Source organism: Anser brachyrhynchus, assembly GCF_964034855.1.
Source record: "Anser brachyrhynchus genome assembly, chromosome: 3".
NCBI lineage: Eukaryota > Metazoa > Chordata > Aves > Anseriformes > Anatidae > Anser > Anser brachyrhynchus.
Window position 1 is genome coordinate 38,810,927 of NC_137696.1, and position 20,947 is coordinate 38,831,873.

General features: G+C 37.4%; 1 protein-coding gene and 1 long non-coding RNA gene across 11 annotated transcripts in view; one reads left to right on the forward strand and one right to left on the reverse strand.

Annotated features, from left to right (window-relative positions):
• The window catches only part of LOC308193594, a 30,218-nt gene extending 23,257 nt beyond the window's left edge, over positions 1 to 6,961 (forward strand). Inside the window, exons 3-6 of one of the 2 annotated variants that reach the window (XR_013949800.1) lie at positions 1,828 to 1,964; positions 3,311 to 3,400; positions 4,720 to 4,783; positions 6,827 to 6,961. This is a non-coding gene — a long non-coding RNA (uncharacterized lncRNA). Of the gene's footprint in view, positions 1 to 1,827; positions 1,965 to 3,310; positions 3,401 to 4,719; positions 4,784 to 6,826 lie in introns of those variants that run through there. The other variant, XR_013949799.1, reaches the window with a different exon arrangement.
• Positions 5,136 to 20,947, reverse strand: part of BIRC6 (baculoviral IAP repeat containing 6) — a 178,094-nt gene continuing 162,282 nt past the window's right edge. For all 9 annotated transcript variants that reach the window (XM_080588416.1, XM_080588413.1, XM_080588411.1 and 6 more), the window contains 7 exons: positions 20,442 to 20,552; positions 19,032 to 19,249; positions 18,249 to 18,410; positions 16,037 to 16,114; positions 9,337 to 9,525; positions 6,853 to 6,987; positions 5,136 to 5,817 (listed from right to left, as the gene is read on the reverse strand). In XM_080588416.1, the coding sequence (XP_080444542.1) occupies positions 5,638 to 5,817; positions 6,853 to 6,987; positions 9,337 to 9,525; positions 16,037 to 16,114; positions 18,249 to 18,410; positions 19,032 to 19,249; positions 20,442 to 20,552 (1,073 nt within the window). In that variant the 3' untranslated portion in view covers positions 5,136 to 5,637. The remainder of the gene's footprint in view (positions 5,818 to 6,852; positions 6,988 to 9,336; positions 9,526 to 16,036; positions 16,115 to 18,248; positions 18,411 to 19,031; positions 19,250 to 20,441; positions 20,553 to 20,947) is intronic.

The window sequence follows — 20,947 nt, forward strand, 5'->3', positions numbered from 1 at the left end:
TTAAGCGCAAAGGTTTTCGGTATCTGAAAACTAGCTTGTAATCTCAAGGTGAGAGAACAGAAGTTCTGGGGACTTCTAAATCATTATCTAGGAGCACGGTGTTAGACATTTTTGTTGTTGGTGTTTTTATTTTTTTTCCCTGAATGACACACTTGTTTAAATATCTGAAAGAAAACGGAAAAAATGGGGGAAAAAAAGAAAAAAAAACACGTTTTTCCCATTTGCTCTGCTAAATGAGAAAATGTTTAATGAAGCATCAGAGGCATTCTATAAAGATGGCAAAGGGATTTTTTTTTAATTATGAGATTTTAGTTTTCTTTAATTTTGTCATTGGGAGGGATACTTCTAATTTTTTTAAAATTGTATTCCTCTGTTTGCTGTTGGGGATGTGGGATCTGGTTGCTTTTATACCCGTTTGCTTTATGCAAAGAGTTGAAGAACCACAGAAGGCTTGGTGCGTAGCTGCTGAGCTGGGGCTGGAGGAGAGGAAGAGAATGATGACTGGAGGTCCAGGGCAAATAGGAAAAAAATGCAGCAAGTGCTTAAGGTGGCAGTATGGAGCACAACACTGGGAACGTGTTGGAAAGCATGCCCAGGTTTTTATACCGTAACACAGGGAGCTATGGTAGGAGCTTTGAGAACCAGTAAGAAGTGCAAACGGCTTTGAAGTTTTTCGGAATGTCAGTTCTGCCGTTCCTGATGAGGTTTAATTCTTTTCCTCATATAAAGGCACATCTGACTCATTGCTCTAGCAACCTCAGTAGATGAACCTACTTGTTTGTTTTTGTAAGCATATATTTGGTATAAGGATAGTTTTGAGCATTGCTGTCAAGATTTAACTTGTGTGCAAGTCTCACCGTGCTTATCTCATTTCTGAATGTCTTAGAAGGTGACAAAAACTTGTGTTTTCTTACTCCCCAGAGATTTTTTTTTCTTAGGGCTCTGTTGCACTGGTTCCTGAGATTAATTCAGTTATCATCAGAAGCAGAAATCTGTCTCTTTCCTTTCCAGATTTTTACCTGGACAACCTTAAATACAAGATTTTGCTGTATGAGTTAGAGAAATGTTACCAGCTCTAGCATTAATACTCTCTCTAGACATTTGAGGATGAGATCATCAAATGATACAGATCTTATGCATAATTTTAATGTAAAGGAGTAGAATTAATATAGCTAGAGAGGTGAGTAGACCAGGTTAGCACTTCTCAAAGGCCAAAAAGTTGCTTCTGAGGCAAAAAGCATAGAAGATTGGAGGTTATTGCCTGTAAAGATGACAGGTCACAACATGCAGAACCCTCTTAATCGAGATAGAGCATTGTATATTGGAACTCGTTTTCTTTGAACCTTTATTAGGAACAGAGGCAGTGGTGAGATTATTTTGGAGCTCTACTGTAGTAATTCAGTGGGTAGCTATTATATTTTCTACACCTGTGTTCCAGAGAATAAAACAGTGGCACGAACAAAATCTACGGAGAATGAAATGTTTTTACCTACGATTTGTTTTAGTAAATATGGAAATTACTTTTACAACATTCAGCTTAATGTACTTTAGAAAGCTCCTGTTTCAATATAAATGCTTGAGCCTTTCTCCTTATGTTAAGAGCATTTATGGGAAAAGAGAGGGAAAATGCTCAGAAAACTGTTTTTCAATCACAAATAACTGCCTAACATAATGTAGGTATAAGTATATACATGCATATATATGTGATAAATATGTGATGCATATACCTGAAATGGCTTATGTGCCTTATACTTGTTCCTTAGGTTAAGAAAAATGTAAATCTTAGTCTCCCTTCCATTGAAAAATCCTTCTAATTTCTATCTACAGGGAGTTGACAGTCCAGGGAGGTGAGTCCACATGATGGTGACTGGCTTCTGGGGACAGAAGAAAAGAACACTTCTAACACCCACTAATACACAGGCAGCGTGGAGGAGAAAATGACAGACAAGCCAGAGCAACTCCAGGTAAAAACCTAAGCCTAAATAATTTTTCTTTAGAGGGAATGGCACGACATAGTGTAGTCCTGGCTTAAATGTAGGTCAGCTGGATTTTTGTTCAGATACTTACAGGTAAACAAAGTAAATTAATAATATGGTGGTTCGCCTATCAAGTCATTTGCCTGAGGATGTAAAATAGAACATGGTTTATGTAACAGCAGAAGTGCTGGGGAAGAAAAGCTCCCCTAATAAGCATCCTATGTATAAATTGCACAGTGCAGGGGACAAAATACTGTATTGGAGCCATGTTTTCTGAACATTGTGGTTCCTGCCAGAACCTGAGTGCTATATTTGATATACTACATTATTTATGATGGTTTTAGCCAATTTAACCTCTGCTTGGTATATTTCTTTACTGTATTGTGTGGGAGCTTCCTTATTTTTTTCCAAGTAAAGAATTGAAGCTCTACTGCTGTTTAATAGATCATTATTCAACTACAGTTCTGATTACAGGCCCACATTTAAGCTCTCTACCCGCTATCAGTAGTCCAGTGCCTTACCTGGGCTGGAACAATTTTTACCTCCTGCAAAGTCATCTCCTTGACAGGTGCACAATCTCTACCTTGAATTTAAGTGAGAGGCTGAGAGCACAAAAAGCAACAGGAAAACCAACCACCACGCAGGCTGACATAGCCCCAGACAGGTTATATTCATCCACACTTTATTCTCTTAGTACCTAAACAGCTAAAATGTAATTATCGGAGTGAAATGTGAAGTTGTGCACAGCATTCTCGTATCTATCTTTTGTTGGGTTTTCTTGGGTGTTGTCTCTGGATTTATTTTTTTTTCCTTCTTACACGGGTGTGGTAGAATTACAGAAGAGCATCACTCCATACAGGTAGAGCACACCTTCTATTCAAAGGAAGCACATCTTGCAGAGGTAGCGTTCATGGCAGTATGCAAATTGTACTGTGTCCAGAGCTGCAAAATAGAAGTGCTTTATGTCTAGCGATGACTGTACCGACTGGTTTGCTCTCTCTGTGTGCGGGATCTCACTGGTGGCTGTTGCACTGTTCCCTCTTTCGTAGATAGCGGAGATGGAGTCAGTCAGCGAGAAGCTTGGTGTTAGTGCTGGCCTGTGACACTGCAGGAAGGACTATGGGCTGTGACACGGGGTGCGCTTCCTTTGGAAGATGGCTACAGGCGTTCCCATTGCTGGTGACAGTGCATGATAGCACACTGCACAGCACGGGAAGGGGGTCAGTGGTGAATCGGGCCTATGGTAGTACCAAACAAGGGGCAAAATTCCATAAAGCTCCGATTAGCAGTTTGCCTTTTATGCTTTTGAATGTATTTAACTTCTTTTTTTCCAGATTTTCTAGAAGAAAGCATCATAAAAACAAGTCGCAATTTCTAACCATCGCACTGAACTCGACCCATACAGGCTTCTACTGAATTTGATGGTAAATGATTAGGGTAAATGGTTAAAAAATGCTTGCTTTGCTTTTTAAGGATTCCCTGAAGTAACACAGAAGTGCCTGAATTGATGTTTTGAGAGGTATGAGAACTAGCCATGTCTGTTGTCAACATGCCTCAGAATTTAGTAAGATTTTACTGCAAAGTGATGTAGCTACCCTGTGTTATACCTAAAAAAAAAAATATATATATCTGAAAATACCTATTTGGCATCTGTTGTCAGGATTACAGTTTACTCACATATTTGCAAGTTATTAAGGATTGAATCAGTGAATTAATTTGGTACCATATTGCTCTACAGCACTAAGGCTGGAGCAAAAAAGTTGGTATGTGGATACAAATTAGAGTTTAATTTCCCATGCAGCTGTTTAATTAGGCAGATGTAAACAGCAGTGACTGCACATTAGCATTGCTTTGGTCCCATAAATACAGCCTAGAGAAAATGATACAAGCATGTTATCTGCCCTATTAATGGCTGATCAATGCAAGCTAGGTATTTTTTTTATTCTAGTGGGTTTTTTAATGATTAAAAAACATCTTTAAGTATAAGGGGGAATCTTATACTGGACGTTTCTTTTTGGTACAAGTGCCAGGATTTTATAAAAAGAGTTTAAGTACTAAATGAAGAGCTTTAATGGAATCTACCAACTTAAATATAGTTGCAAGTTAGTGGGTAATTTTGCTTTTGGAGCCTTTACAAGAATATCACAGTCCCTTTGTACAGTAGTAGTAGTAAATAAAAACCAATCTAGAGATCTGCAGCGCTGTTTTAACACTGATAAAGGTCTAACATGTTGACTATGTGGCATAAACTGTTTTATAAACGTATGGCACAGAACTGCTTGTTTTGCTTTCTAAGGAGTCCCTGAAGTAACAAAGAAGTGTGTAAGTTGCTGTTTTGAAAGGTATGTGATATCAGGTTAGGCCTTGGAATAACACACTATATGAACAAAACAGAAAAATTGTACTTTGGTCAGAACTATTCACGTCTTTTAACCACCAGCATAAGAACACGACCTCAGTTGGTGCCACTTTTAATGATTAGAAATAATACATTGTAAAACAAAAAGTGAAAAAATTCCAGCGTGATACTTATAAACAAAGAACAAATAGAAAACAAAAAAAGATTTTTTTTGCCTGATTTATAGTATTAATAATACAACAGATCATTAGTCTGAGGTAATACCAGTATGAACTTTTTAGTCCTTCAAGGACTACTTAAAAATTAAGAACAGTGATAGTAATGCATGTTATGTTAAAAGCGAGACTCGATAATTGAATCAACCAAATCCCTCACTCTTTTTAGGTAGGGACCCGTGGCTGCAAGTATAAAATTGGAACTAAGCCTGTACAGTAGGAACTACAGCACGGTAAGATTGCTGCATGGCATGTCATTAGCCCCTGTCAGTACTTAAAGTACAGTCATTATGTAAAAATCAGACATTTCAACAGAAAAGACTTTGTTCCAGAATAGCCCTTAAGAAATTTAGAATACTGTTAGTTTGCATAAATTAGCTAAACAAAAGATGAATTCAGAAGTCCAGATTTTGGCATGAGGTAAAACCATGTGCATTTATTTCGTCTGCATTTTAGAATTAGTAAGCATAAAATTAAATACGTTGACTGTAATGAATTCAGTCATACAAGTGCAAGTTTTCAGCTATAACGTATTTTATGGCAGTTTATTTAAAAAATGTACCAGTAAATCATAAAAGAGGGATCATGTCCATTTAACTTTTATTGAAGTATACAGGAGGTTTTCTTTAGAATCAAATATGAGCATGAATATATGGCCAAACGTAAAATCTATCAAATTCAGTGAAAATTTTCTGACTTTAAATAGTAGCTGTAAGAATGACCAATATATATTCTTTGTTACAACCGCCCTCACTCTACAAGTAAAAAAAAATAATAAACATTCAGTAAACATTCTTTCCTAAGGTAGTTTCCCTTATATATCAGTGATTTATCCATTTCTTGTATACATAACTTTTTAAACATACCAATCAGTGGTTCTCACAATTGAAAAATAAAAGCACAAAAAAGTTTACACTCTTGTACAGGTAAATAAAAGATCATCTTGAATTAAACTGTATATCCTTAAGGGCATAGTATAGTTTCAATTTCATTGCCTATTACATAATTAGCTTCTTACATACAAATATTGACATATTTGGCTTGTGCTTCAAAGCCTTTGTGTCTAGAAAGTCCATGTCAATGCAACTCATAACTTGAAATCAGGGGGGATATCTTTACTGCTGCTGGGTTTAACCTGTTCGTGCAACATCGTCTCCTCTGAACTTGTTGTGGCACTGCATTTTTCTGTGGAGTCATCAGTATCTGGATCCAGTCCTTCAGGACAGGGAAGTTTTAGAAGTTCTTCCCGCAACTGAGCTGTGTGACGCTGAATATACAAAAAAGAAATCAGTGCTGAAGAGCAAAGTTAAAACATTGCTTTTCACAGTGTTAGAGAATAGAAGGCAACAAAAGGAGCAAGTAGAAAGGGTTTCAATGTATTGTTTCACTGCTTGGATAATCTTTTCTCATAGTTCTCTGCCTTTCTGGATTGATACTTTCTTTATACTGCCAGTAGCCAGCAGGTGCTATTGGGGACAAATTCAAGGCAGCAAACAGAACTGTAGCAAATAAGTTTATCAGTATAAATGTTATGCTATTTCACTTGCAGTTGAGTTACATCTATGCTCTGTGATCAGAGTAACTCCAGTAACTCACAGTAACTCCATGTTGAAGACCAGCCATATTCAAAGGACACAAGGTATAGCAATAGCAAAAAGAAATCTTAACAATTTTTCTTATTCCTCAAGGGAAGGAAAAAAAATCAAAATTACAATTTTAATTACATGAAAAGAAGTTTGTATATAGGTCTGTTGTCCACGTGGAAGACACAAAATACACAACTGATAATACTTGGCTAGGAAGGAGGAAAACTTTTAAATAATTACAACTATATTGATAAAACTTTTTAGAACACAGGATAAAACATAAAGGATAATGCATAAAGTAATGGATCATGGTTTAATAACTGTGCTTATCTATCCCAAAAGTTTGTTTTCTGGCCAGGAAGTAAGCTCTACTTGTAGCGAAGGTTACATGTACAACAATTTTATCATAAACAAAAAGCAAGCCAATTCTTAAAAATCAACCCTTTATATCTTACATAAGTATTTACAGGAAAAATAGGTAGGATAGGAACTAAAGAAAAATCTTGTAGAAAAAAATACCAACAAAGGGGCCTGCATATTCACTTTATCTCATGACAGTCATCAAACTTCAGTTTGTTTACACATTTTGAAGTTGTTAGTGTTTTTTGTTGTTGTTTGGTTTTAAATCACTGTTATTATAAAACTCGGCTGCTATGCAGTTTCATCAACAGTTGTGGTCTTGGTTTACAGAACAAAATTCTAAAAGCAAGTCTCACCTTAAGAGCTGCTGCATGATGGGACATGGTCCTGCCTACCCGCTTGTCACTGCTGTACTGCTGTATGTCTGCTATCCACTCCTCACACTGAGCCATGATCTCCACTCTTTTCAAGTAAAAATGTTTGTGAATGACCTGCAAGAAAAGATTCAGGATGAAACAACATAATATTGTTATCTAAGAACCATATACTTCAACAGTACAAAACCTGCAAGACGGATTGTGAACCCAAATTGATGTAAGGAGAAAAACCAAAACACTATGGGGATAATTCAGCATTGAACCAAGAGGTGGAGGTTGGCCTCTATATAGTTTAAAGAGCAAACAAAACACCAACAAACAACAAATCACACAAAGTTGTGAAATTCTTCTTAGTGTTGGCTTTGTCTTAACAGCTTTCTAGAACTCTGCCTGTTGGAAGAAACAATAAAATTAAAGAAATTTTATTGAGCACAGAGGGTTCTTGCCAATATTGCAACATAATTGACAAAATCATCTCTCTCTCTAGAGGTTAGAGAATGTAGCTATTTGTCTAAAGAAAAACTGCATATTGAAAGCACGACAGACTTCAATTCTGGATGCATTCCTTGTATCCTTAATGGAGTTTGGAAGAACTCCCACAGACTGGCACTTCAGATCCCCTGAGCCTACTTGTCATTTAAGACACCAAAGGGAAGACAGCTCAGATTTGTGAAGGCAAAAGGTAGTAAGAGCTGAAGGATGCAAATTCCTTCTGAGACCTAAGCTTCTGGGATGCCTTTGCATTGGTATTACTGAATGATTATCCAATTGGTAAGGTTCCTAGCACAACCCTACAAAAAAACTGGAGATCTTAACAGCAAGCTAGTCTTAGATAAAAATACTCAAGAGTCGTATTTTCATTTGGGTGCAAATTCAGCTACTGCATCAGAAAAAAAAAAAAAGTAATGTTTTCCAATGCACAATTTCCCTCCCCCCTTTTTTCAATAAAAATAAATGCCACTTTTCATAATGATAAGGAATACGTATTCACAGAAACATTATTGGAATTCTCATGAGTTGATAAAGCACTAGGTCAGACTCCATGCTTAAGCTAGCACGACTGTGTTTTTTAACACAAAAGCAAGCTATCTTAGCCTTGAACTTTTCCTCATATAAGTTATCTATCATAGCTTCATGTTTCTTCTCGCTATCTTGAGGATTTCATCATACTATCCTAAAGAAATGTGCCTAAAAGCACCTGGAGAAAAAAAATATTTAACTGCTGGTATGCAGGTTAAATGTTTGTTTTCTCATGCCGTAAGACACGGTAGTTTAAATGGAAATTTTTTTTTTACATCCCAAAGGATTTTTTTTTTTTTTAAAAATCAACAGCAAGAAAGAGACAGGAGACTGTTTTCTTACTCAGATATCACACTTAGCAGTGTGAATAATCCTGAAATAGTTTTACTTTTTCCATATTTTAGCAGGAAAACAACGGAAAGCACAGGAACCAATGGAAAACACACGAGTTTGACCTCAACTTAGAAATGGCTGTAGTTTCAGTAACCTAGAGCAAAATATATTTTTCTCTATTTGTTGCTAGTACCATGAGATGACTCATGTTTGATCACCCAGTTTGCATTAATATTCACACAGATTCTCTTAGTGTAACTTCCACTCTTCTTTCCTTTGCCATGTATGCTGAAATCCTTGTGATCTGTTTGGAGCTGCTCTGAGAAAAGAATTGGACTAGAGACATTGAGAGAGGTCCCTAAATTATTCTACAATACTACGGGTGAGCTGTAGTCTATTTTCAGGCACGTAAACAACTTAGTTTCTTTTAAGTAAGTATTTTTAAGGCAGTGCAAATGGGTGAAGGTTAGTATTGGTTTTATCAAGTTGTTTTCAAAGGAATAGATATCTTTTATGGATCCTTTTATGAATAATGTGAAGGCTGGAAGTCATTTTGAAGTATTTTTCCAATTTGCATTGTTTTGGCATATCCAAAGTGTTTCCTAATACTTGATTCAAATTCACGTTTCTTAGAAAAATACTTCGCTGTTAGCTAAGCTGATTAAGAGACACTGAATGCCCAATTGTAAGGCTGATCCAACAGTTGTCACTGTGATATGAAAGGCACCACCTGGCGTTAAGAGTGAGCCAACCCCTATGAACTTCTTTTTATGAACCTGTGTGCCAGCCCTCCTTACAGGTTTCTGCCTCTAAGTCCCACCAGTTCCTGTGCACTGCCCAGGGATCTGTGAAGTCAGGTAAATCCTTATTCACTTCAGTCTCTATAGTCAGCTGCCTCAGGGATTAAAGAGGATAAAACAGACATCTCGTGCAAGGCATGCTTCCAAGTATCTGCATTACTTTCAACACTCCACTAAACAATGATTCTTTGCTTGTATTAAAAAGCATATGTGAAAAGGAACACACTGCAAGAAAAATGTTTACAAGATCAGTTTCCTTGACTACTCTGATGTAAACAAGATATAGTTTACTTAGCTTCACAAAACCTACCTCCTTAAAACATGGCGATGGATTTCTGATTTGTTCAAGCATTGCCCACTTGACTGTTGCCTGTCGTATGTTTCCGTCATACTCTCTGGAGCTCTGGGTACCACTTGGAGTACCTCTTGAACGTTCGTAACCTGGTTCATTAAAATATGGTTCTGCTACCAGTATTAGGGATTGGACAGACACTAACACCTGTTAGGAGAGAAAAATAAGTATTAAAAACACTATACTCATTTGCTTTTTTTCAAATATGCCTAATTTAGCTTACCTCATATGCAAAAACACTTCTATGACTAAGTAGTGTCATTTGTAATACACACTACTTGCAAGTAGGAAATGTCCATGCTTTCAGACTGAAACCATTGCTACATGGTTAAAACTTAAGTCCTATGTATATTTAGTTCAAACACTGAGAAAATGACAAAACTAAGTTAAAAAAAACAACAAAAATACAAACACAAGCAGAAGAAAACATTGAAAGGGGGAGACTTCTGATTGTATCCTTTTGTGAAAGTGCATTTGTTGAGTTTTCAGTCAACAGTTGTTGATCATTTCTTGTTGTATGTCTAAGAATGGCATTTCCAGCACACAGCATATGTACATGTAAGATATCCATTGCAGTAGATTAAAAAAAAAAAAAAAAAAAAAGGGCACCTGTTTCTAGAGCTGCTTGCTCTTCCAGCCTAGATATAATTTAAAGCTGGGAGCCATCCCCTGATTTAGGAGTCCAGCTTGTGAATTTGGATATGAATGACAAGAGTCATTCTTTTTCCTGGAACATGAAGAACACGCAGTTTACATCAGATAGACACAGCGTCAGTGACCAAGGCAGTGTCCCAACGACTAGCTAGTTTTGCTCTGTGTTTAACAGCAGCATTCTCTCAGATTTTCTCTTGTAGCAACGCCAGCATAAAAACATTCCAGTTTTCCATCCTCTCTCTGCCGTGTTTATTCACTAGACAGATGCAATGCCAAACAAGTAAGTCATTTTAAAGCAACAGCCAAGAAGCAAGTGAATGACCCAGGTTAATCCCACCATCACCTCACAGAACCACATCCTTATTTCTCTTGGTGCCATGATGCTCTCTGTTTGTAATTGTGTAGTTGATGTGACTTAACTGTAGTACAGAAGGGGCATCTGGCCCTTTACCCTGATGGATAGGGCACATGCTTGTGCAGTGAGAAATGTGAACTCATATCGCCCTTTGAGCTGAGATGGAGAACTACACATTGTCTCCCTTGCCTGCCATATACTGGACTAGCAGCAGCCGTGGCTATTTTGCATTACAGCAAAAAATTAAAGTGCAGAGAAATACAGTCAAATAGAAAAAAATGTTCCTCACAAATCAGGTCTCAGCAAGAAAGAGGTCACTTACGACACTAAAAGGCAGAGGAGTAATGTACACATTCAAAGCCCATGTAGAGTATTTCAGGTCCAAGACTTGAGACACCTGGGGAGTTTGAGCGATCTGTGGCCTTTACATGTGTCTGGAACTAGTTGGGTGTTGCTTTTTTGAATTTTATACTTTAAATATATAATTTTTAAATAGCTATGGTAGAGAAATTTGACACTATGCAGCATTGTACTTTCTTAGCCTTAATAAGCAGTTGTTACTCTGTATTATAATTGTAATGAATGAGAAACTCTAAACCAATTTTCCAGTTTCATTTGGGTCAGAAAAGTTAATTGCAGGAGCATTTTGGGTGGTCTGACAATAGTTTAATCTTTGAGCCAGAAAAAACATGTAGTACTTGATTCTTTCCAAGCAATTTATTTAGTCCTCCAGCTGTTTTCTATTTAAAAGCTACAAAGTGTTTTTTTCTCCCAGTATGTGGGGGGGACCACTTCCAACAGCTTTCTTACTATTTTCAATCTCAAGCTCTAAAAAATGTTAGCATGTTAAGTTTAAATGCCGTATGAGATTTCTAATAACCAAATCTAGCATACTAATCTAAGAAAAAGTACTTCATTAAAAATGCGGTTTCCTAATACCTTTCTACATCAGTTTTATCATTCCAAACTTCAATTCATCTCTTGATTACAAAGTTGAATCTTGGGAAAGTTACACTATGTAAGCAACTACAGCTTAGATCTCCAAGTCCTATTTGTCCCTTGTAGGGAGAGCAAACATTAAGATCTCCAAGGATGGAAATTCCACAATTTCTCTTGGACACCTCACCTATCCTAGTCTTTGATCACCCTCACAGTGAAAAAGTTTTTCCTAGTAATTAATCAAAATTTCCCATGTCCCATCTTGTGACTTTTCCTGTTGCTCTGCACCTTTAAGAGGTGTCTGGCTCCCTCTTCTTTACATCTTCCTCATCTCTTTGCCATTGGTCCAGCCACTTTTACCCCATATAGTATAATTCACATCTCACCAATTTGGCTACAAGGGTACTAAAGGAGACTTGATCAGAGGTTTTGCTGAAGTCAAAGTAAGCTATATCCACTGCTCAACCGTTGTGCAGAGCCAGTCAGCTCACTGTAGAAGAGGAGTAGACTAGACAGGATGTATTCACACCAGTACACTTTAGCTGTTCTTTGTAATTTTCTTGTCTTTCATGTACTTGAAAATAGCTTCCAGGAGGATTTGCTCCATAATCTTCCCAAGGACTCCAGTGTTGCTGACCAGCCTGTAGCTCCCCAGACCATCCTTTTTGCCTGTCTTGAAGATGCATGTAATGTTTGCCAGCCATCAGGAAACTCCCATGGTTGTTCTGACCTTTCAAAGATCAGAGATGGTGTTTTTGCAATGACATTGGCTGGCTCCCTCAGCAGCCATGGATGCAAGAGATTCTGTTCCATGAACTTGCGGATCATGAACTTGGTATGAATACTTATTTCCTCTGCTGTGGGTAATCCTTCTTTCTCATAGACCTTCCTTGTAGGGGCTCACAGACAGGGGAAAACAAATCTTAGCCCTAAAGACTGAGGAAGGAATTACCTCTGCCTTTTCCATGTCCTTTGTCTCAAGGCTTCCTGTCCTATTGAGCAGCAGGACCACATTTTCTTAAGGCTTTCTTTTGCTGCCAGCATACTTAACAAGAAGTCCTTCTTTATATCCCTTGCAATTATCAATGCCAGCTAAGCTTTGATTTTCCCAAGAAATTTGGCTAATGTCTTTATATTCCTCGCGTGTAGCCCATCCCCTCCTACACCTTCTGTGGACTTCCTTTTTGCAGTTGAGCTTAGGCAGGAGTTCCTTATTTGCCCATGCTGGTTTTTTACTGCTCTTGCTCAACTTCCACACACTGGAGTAGACCGTTCTTGAACCATTAGGGGTCTGATAACCAGCTCTCTAAAGCTGATTCCTGAACAAGTTGAAATCTCTTCTGCTGAAGTCCAGGTTTGCAGTTGTACTATGCTGAAACAGAAACTGTACAGTCTTCTAGGATGTGGAACAGAATATGTACCTTGTACTATGAAACTATTGCTCCAAGTAATAAATTGAGAAAGTGCCACAGGGACCCTGAAAAAGTCACTGCAAGTTTTTGTTTTGCTTTATATATGTGCTTATTGCTCAACGCATTTCTATGGCATAAAGCTGAAAATATTAAGGGCTGTTTAGTCAATTATCATAACTTAGTATATCCTGATAAATTCAGGACTAATTTTAACACTGATTGTTACTGAAGACAGAATAGCTACACTTTAAGCCTCTTCAGATTTATTCCCCACGGACTTTGGACAATCAATAGCCACTCTTCAAGACATGACCAACAGGAATACTGTCTGTAAAGAGCATTTTGAAGAACCTGCCTACTGGATTGTGTTTCTTTTCTGGTGTGCCAAGGCTATCTAGAAGTCTTGAAGAAAATGAAATCACCTTTCAGAGCCACAAAAACATCAATCTACAAGACTAAACCTGGCCTGTAACTCACCCTATATGACCTCCAGAATTTATTACTAAGACTCATATATGTAAGCCAAGCACCAAAGTGAGGATTGGTGGCAGACCATAACTGCAGCAGACTGTGTTTCACTAAACAGTTTTAGCTGTTTCACAGACATAACTGAGTCTGTTATACCTGTGAAAGCTATCTTAATTGGCACTATGCTTTGCACTCATTTCCAAATGCTAATTATATGGCTCTGTGGAAAACTACAGTACCTGGCAAAACAAAAATCAGAGTTCCTGTTCCCTAAATGTTGTTTTTATAGAGAGGTATTACATAAAACATCAAAACTTAAATGTACTTGCAAGGCTTTTTCGTACACTATACTGCTATCTCACAGTGGCCACCAGCCACTGTTCTTTATTAGAGCATGCAGTCAGAGCAGTCTTTCAAAATGTTTTTATAAGGATTGTCTTTATTATACGGAATAATAATGAAAGAGAAATCTAGACCTTTGGACTTATTTTAGTTTTCTCCTAATGTGGCCAGTGGGGTTGTCTTTCGAAAAAAAAAATGGGGTGGTATTTCTATTTTACAAATAGACATAAAACTAGCCAGCTACTTTCAGGCACGTAGCATGCTTTCTGCACACTTGGATCTTTTGCTTGCTATAGTATGATCATAGAATGGCTCGGGTTGGAAGGGACCTCAAAAATCATCTTGTTCCAACCCCCCTGCCATGGGCAGGGACGCCACCCACCAGAGCAACCTCCACTGGCCACCTTAGGAGAAAACTAAGAGAAGTCCAAAGGTCTAGATTTCTCCATGTAGTAAGTGAGACATTGCTTCACATGACAACTAAGTCAATCAAATGACTACGTGCTTTTGAGTTGATAGCTTGCTAGCACACACCTCTATTTTTTGTTGTTACCAGCAAAGTATTCCTGCCCAATCACAGCAATAATCAGAATCAAGTACTATATAGCTGTTTTGATGTGTTTTAAGTAATGTGAAGTGGCTTGTCACGCTGTCAAAAACAAGGCGGCAAACAAAGCACCATGCAACCAACTGGATCAGTTTGTACAGTAATGACATGGATCTTGCCAAAATAACTGGCACATAAAACCCTATCATGAACTTAAGAACATTGGTAACAGCTGATCTTATAAAGACTTCTTGGGTCACTCAACTTGGAAGCTTACTGCTCTAGGAACCTCTTCAGCAAAGTCTTGAAGTTCCTCATAAATAGGTTTTTGCAATCAAAAGCCCATCGTTAAAGATCAAATAAGTCAGTACTCCAATTTACCTAGAGGAACTAACTGGTAAAACTTGATGCTAGGGAGCAGTTTGTAACTGAAGAAAGAACAGGTGAAGAAAATGAGTAAAATCTTCTCAGTCACCAATAACAGGTATGATCTACAGGAATACACTGCTGTTTCACCAGCATAGCTTGCAAAGAGCTTAAAAGACAAACTAAGACTTGATGATTTATTATTGTTCTGAGAAGACAGAACTGTAGATTTTTATAGCAGTAAACAAATGATTTCTGGCAAATTTTGATGTTTCAAAGAACTGTTACTGAGAAAATGGCATCCAGTACAACTAAAGCTAAAGAATGGTTGAGTGAAGTCAGACTGCAGTACTTACTACACGTTCCTCAGAGTCATCCGCATGGCAGGCTTTAGAACTGCTAAGTTTCAGGATTGGCTTTACTAAAGTTGTTTACAAAAGCAAGGTCTCAATACAACTGAATAGGGTCTCTGGGTAATGAAGATCATTGCAGATTACATCTCCAACAGAAACTCTGTGGTAAGATAAGCCTACATAAGCTTTTTTTGTCTGTGGTGGTGAATCCCCCGAGTTAAAAATCTGGAAGCGTGTAGCTACTGCCCCGGAATACCAAAATCACCTGCAATGCATGATGGCTGTCTTAAATAGCTACGTATTTTGTTACGTTATCAGTACAAATGTAAAGGGCAATATATGTGCTTATATATTGCTGTGCAACTTGAAAACTACTAATGCAGTATAAACAACACCTAGAAAGAGATTTAAATATCCATCACAAAACTTCTACTTCTCATGTTAAATACAGGGAGGAGGAAGGCAGCTTTTCTCCACCTTGCAGCACCATAATCATTTACAGATAAAAGAAAATGTTTGAACAAGGACATGGCCTGGGAGTTTTGTATGTTATGAATTTTCAGTGTAGGTCCTGACAAATTCATGTTACTGTTTTGTATAGTCCGATTATAGCTCCTAAATGTAACTGCCTGGATGTAAGTAAATAAAGAACCCACCACAGCTGCTGGTACAATGAAAGGATGTTTACATGAGGAAGAAAAAAATCCATCTTAAAGAGGCACGGAGAATGACTCAGTGCTGGACATACCCAACATATTAATTTCATCCTTGTAACAACAGCACATTTAAATGACATCTAACTTTTACGAACTTCCCCACAGTTCCTTCACTGTTCACTGAAGACTAGTGTGTAGATGCATCTACCCTCATTCATGAATCTGATGCAAATTTGTTCTCCCGTGGTCTGGACTCCTTGGAAATCAGGCTGATTTTGGCAGCTTTTTACCTTCTAGATAGCAACTCTTATTAACACAGCTTCTGGATCAGACCTTGCTTGTTGACCTGATACGTAGGTGGACCAAGCTCAAGTCCATTTGAGAAATATGGCCTAGACAATTTCAGATGAAACTGCTGCTATCAGTGACAGAAAAGAGATGTCACAATAGCACATTTTCTGGACTTTTCTTTATGCTTATTTGAGAAAGAAAATTCTGGTTTAAAAGCACGAGAAGAGAAACTCTTAGGATGGACAGATCACTGAAGAGAAAGAAGAAATGCTCACCTGCAAAAAACTTGATGTTTGGGGATTCCATTTCTCTTCTGGCCTTCCATGCCATGTGTTTAGTATGCTTAAACACACCTGAAAAGGTGATATTATTATTGTCTCAGACAAATATAATAAACTTGTTCTGCTTGGGCAGAACAACATGTTTACACTGCATTAAGTTGTGTTTTTTTTTTTTTGTCAAACTTTTGTATATATTTGACTTTTAGAATTAAGTTATTTGCTATGATACTAATTTGAAATGAAAGCACAAAAATAATGTGGATGAGGAGAAACGGCATGCTAATAAATGAACAAAACAAGTTACATTACTTGTCTTCAAGGAAAACTTACAGATTCTAGTGGCTCCAAAAATAAATGAATCATTAATATCTGATTTTCTACATTCCTCTTTCGATACTTTTTTAACACTTGTCATTATTGTTTCTAAAGAAAATCATTCTGCTTAAGCATTTCAAAGATGCTCTCTTTCACACAGACTAACAAGGAACTGAAAACATTCATTAACTCTTATGACCGATATGGATTTTTGCAGTGAAGCCCAGAGAGTTCTTCAACCTTATCACAAAATTGAACAATCGAAGCGAGGGAATGTAATGAGACAAAATAGAAGAAATTCAGAGGAGAGTATGCACCATGACTCTCCAGTTTGAATTACGTTCTGTGTCTGTGTTAAAAGAAAACCCGTTGTAAAACTCAAAAGGAACATTACAGCTTCTGCAAGGGGAACCCATGAAAGAGTGGAAAATGAGAAAAAACGTTAGTCTATGGATAATTTTTTTGCATTAAAAAAAGCTGAAGGAATGCTACACTGATACAGCCAAAGCTGTTTTGTGGGTCTAGACTTCAGTGCAGACATACAGCTAGCCATTTCTGTAGCTTTGTAGAATTTCCTGTGTGCTTATTTTTTGTATAAATACAAGTTGCATTTCCCTGGTATGTGCTTGACTTTCTGTTAGGTTTTTGGAACCTTCAGAATGAACTGTACCATACCAAGGAGACTGGAGTGCTGGGAGGGACCCCTAATTTTCTTCAGCTTTTAATATTATTTTAGTATTTTTTAAGCAAAACAGTTATTCCATCCTTATTTTAGAGTTACATTTTCTTTTTTAAAAGGATACCGAGATTAAGGAATCTCTTTTTCTTCTTTTAAGAAAAATCACTTCTGCATGGCAAGAGAGACAAGGCACTTGGCAACTGTATTTGGTTGTGGCTGATTTGAAGCATACTTTGTCCATGGAAAGGATTCTGGTTACCTTAGCTAGCCAAAATAGATTTCTGCCTGGTTAATTTCGCAAGGATGGTGGAAAAGAACATTTTTCTAGGTCAAAATTACTTGCTTTTTGGTCCAGTCCAGCTGATAAAGGCTTTACAAAATAAATTATCTCTAAAATCATTCAGAAAAGAGGTCATTCCCATTTGAAACTGTTAAATCACTTTCCAATTCAGTTTGAAGACCACTTTTCAATTCAGTTTGAAGACCAGCTTTAACAAAACACCTTTCTCCAGTACATCAGGAGTGGCTGTTCGTTTGACTGTAAAAGGAAAAAAACAAACAAGCACCTCTAAAATCAGAGAGTGCACAATACCTCTCTCAGCCTAATACCCATACCTGTATATTTTAATTAATAGTAATTTAAGAGCCAATTTTCATGAATTTTAACAAAAATGGAAAAGTAGCTACTACAGCAATGTGTAGCAGCAGAACTCACTCCTGTGCAGCACTGTAGATGAAGACACGCAAGGTTTCCAAATGTCACTGGACAAAGTGGCCACTGTTTTCACCAAGGGGCCTATTACACTGATGGAGGCTGGGAACGTGCTGCTCAGCACGTGCCCTTCTCTTAATGCTCTCCCACAGGCAGCCAGTACTGGCTGCAGCTGTAAGATGGCAAGTCCACTCTCCACACTATCACAAAGCATCCAGATGAATGACCTGCATTTGGTGAACACTGCCAGGTTTACCAAACCGAGTACAAAATATGCCTCGCTCTAGAAAAATCACCCTTTTGGTCATGATTTTTTCCTTACAGGTAAAGGCAAGATGCTGGGCTAGGAAGGCCTTTGGTCCCCTGTTCTTAAACTATTTTATCTTGGAAGTTCAGAATTATCATAGTTAGGACACAAAACCACAAAGGAACAAAAACAGACAAGTTTCATCAGTTTCACTTCTTTGTTATGTGTGTGCACAAGAGTGAAGTTGACCTACCTTGCCATCGTTGTAGAGGTTTGGATTAAATCTCACACTGTGGCCTCCAGTTGTTTCCAGATTCACGAGTGGAGGGGAGTTAGGATAGTCTTGTGGAAAATACACATCAAATTCAAAGCATCCATTTGCATAAGGGGTGTCTGCGGGACCAGTAATGAGAACCTACCATTGTAAAAAAAGGAGACAGTTTTCAAAAAGAACCCTTACATTTGTCACCCTGTTGAGATTTTTCTAAGTTATATGAAACATTTAATTTCCACATGCTACTTTGCAGAAAACACTGTACGCATCATCATCATATGCAGGCTATCAGTCTGTTCACTTCAATATTCTGGATAAGTGAAGCTCTCAGCTAATGTCCATTTCTTCAGACAGACTACAAATGGAAAGCAAAATGAAAGGAGCTAACTCTACCTCCTATTGCATGTTACTAATTCAATTCTGTCTTCAAACTGCAGGTCCAGAGACAATCAGTGTACTTCTCCATACCTACTGCTTTTAATTGACTTAAACTGTAGTATGCAAAAATAACCTTTGACCACAATCGAGTAGCAAAACAAAACTTCTCACTTCAGAACAGCAGCAGAAGAATGAACCATGTCCTGTTAAGTCTCTTTGGCTAACAAAAGTTAAGTGTCCTTGGCTAAAAGTTAAGTGTCCTTGGTTGGGAGATGGACCCCCCCACTCCCGCCAAGTTACTGCGAAATCAGGATCAGACTAAATGAAATACTTTTGGTTTTTCTTCTACACCCAGCTGAAAGAGGGAAATAAAAATAACTTCACCTTCATAATGTCAAGCCGCTCCTCATCACAACGTACAAAAACACTGGATGAAGATGAGAGAGGCAGTGATGTTGAAAGAGTCACAGCTTCTTGAGCAAGACGTCGGGCTCTGGCAGCACTGTTGGCGTCACTTGCATTTTTTACCTGAGACATGTAGTGGTAATTTACTTTAAAAACCAATTTTCCATCATCGTCTTCAGAAACCATTTCGAATGTGTCTAGAAGAGAAGAAAATTTTATTGCATCAGGAAAACCGTGAAGTTACTAATGGGTCAGCCTTAACATTCTGAGTATTAAAATCTGTAAAGTTTAATTTACATCATGAAAATACGTATTTTGTGAGTTAACAGTGCTCACAGAAAACAAAGCATTACCAGTGCTGGGTCGAATGAATTCCTGCAGCAAATGTACAAGCATTCATACGCAACTTGTCCAACGTACACCATTTCTGATTTGGAAAGCTACCAGTTACTCCAGACCAGGCATACAATGATACTTCTGAATACAAAAAAATGCTAATAAGAGAATCAGCATGAAACAGAGCACCAACAGTATTCAATTGTGTGGTGGTTGCAATGTTATTAAAAGATCATAAAAAGTTATAGCTAATTTTCTTTAGTCACTAACTATGCAAAATCTGCAGCTTGGCTGCCAGGGTGCAAGGCTACCATTACAAACTTTCCTACCTGTGTATTCTTGGCATACAACTCCACAAACATTTGGGAGGAAAATCCCTTACAAATACAACAGCAAAGAAATGTGGTTGCAAATGCTGTCACTGCAGTTCAAAAAAAATATGTATAAAACGTATTTCTGCAATAAATTTATAACTCTATTTAGACGATACACTAGTAGTAGTTCTTGAATTTTTTTAAACATGTTCCCTTTATGGCCAAAATGAGAACCAATTCTCATCATGTTTTCCAAATGCAACATAATGAGCTTCATAAAAGGACAGAATGAAGTTTACAAGTTTCATTTTACTTTAAACACACATTTTGATCTGAATTCTATTCCATTAAAAAAAGTTGTACTTTTAACAAACATCTATATAAACTTTTATATGAGTTTAAGAAAACCTTACTAATACTGCAATAGAATTTGAGGACTAAAAAAGTCACAAATCATTACAGAAATGAAAATATGAACACCATCACTGAATTTTGTGACTGGTCCCTTGAATTCATCTAGTGTATTCATAATATATTCCATATTTGTTCAATGAGCGCATTAGTTTGTAACCTGAAAATACAGACTTGTATAATTTTCCATGTGTGAAAAGTATCAGTGGTCATGAGACATGCAAAAAGCTAATCACTTTTTAAAAAAATAGGGATTAATTGCAAAAGATTACATATTTTTTTAGGTATCTGCTTTCTAAAATACAAACATTCACACTTCTCAACTTACCAAACTGGAGTTTTTTCATGACAGCCACATACTTTTCTTCAAGAGAGCGTAAAACAGACAGAGGTTTGGGCTTCACAGCCACCTTTTTGGAGTATTCAGCCATCTTCTTTTCTGTTATATGAAATGTGATGATTATTTGTAGTTAATTTTGAGACAAGTACGCCAACCGTTTGGGGATTATTTAACTCAAAATGACACTTCATGATGATAGTGTCTGCAGAGAATTCTGAAAACTGGGGATCACTCAGAGCGTACAAATCTGTTTTTCTAACTACTACTTTTCATTACCTGAACAGCTTAAAGTAAATAAAGATTGTTATCTCAGCCCAGAAATAATTAATGACTACTGCTGCTATGAATATTAATTTATTGATTCTTCTAATGATTTTTCATAAGCAAGTCTGACATATACTTGTGTGGATGGACACTCATGCAAGTGTTTTTCATGCACTCTCCAAAATCAGGAGCTGGTTATATACTCCTTGATAATATCGTCTCCTACTAAT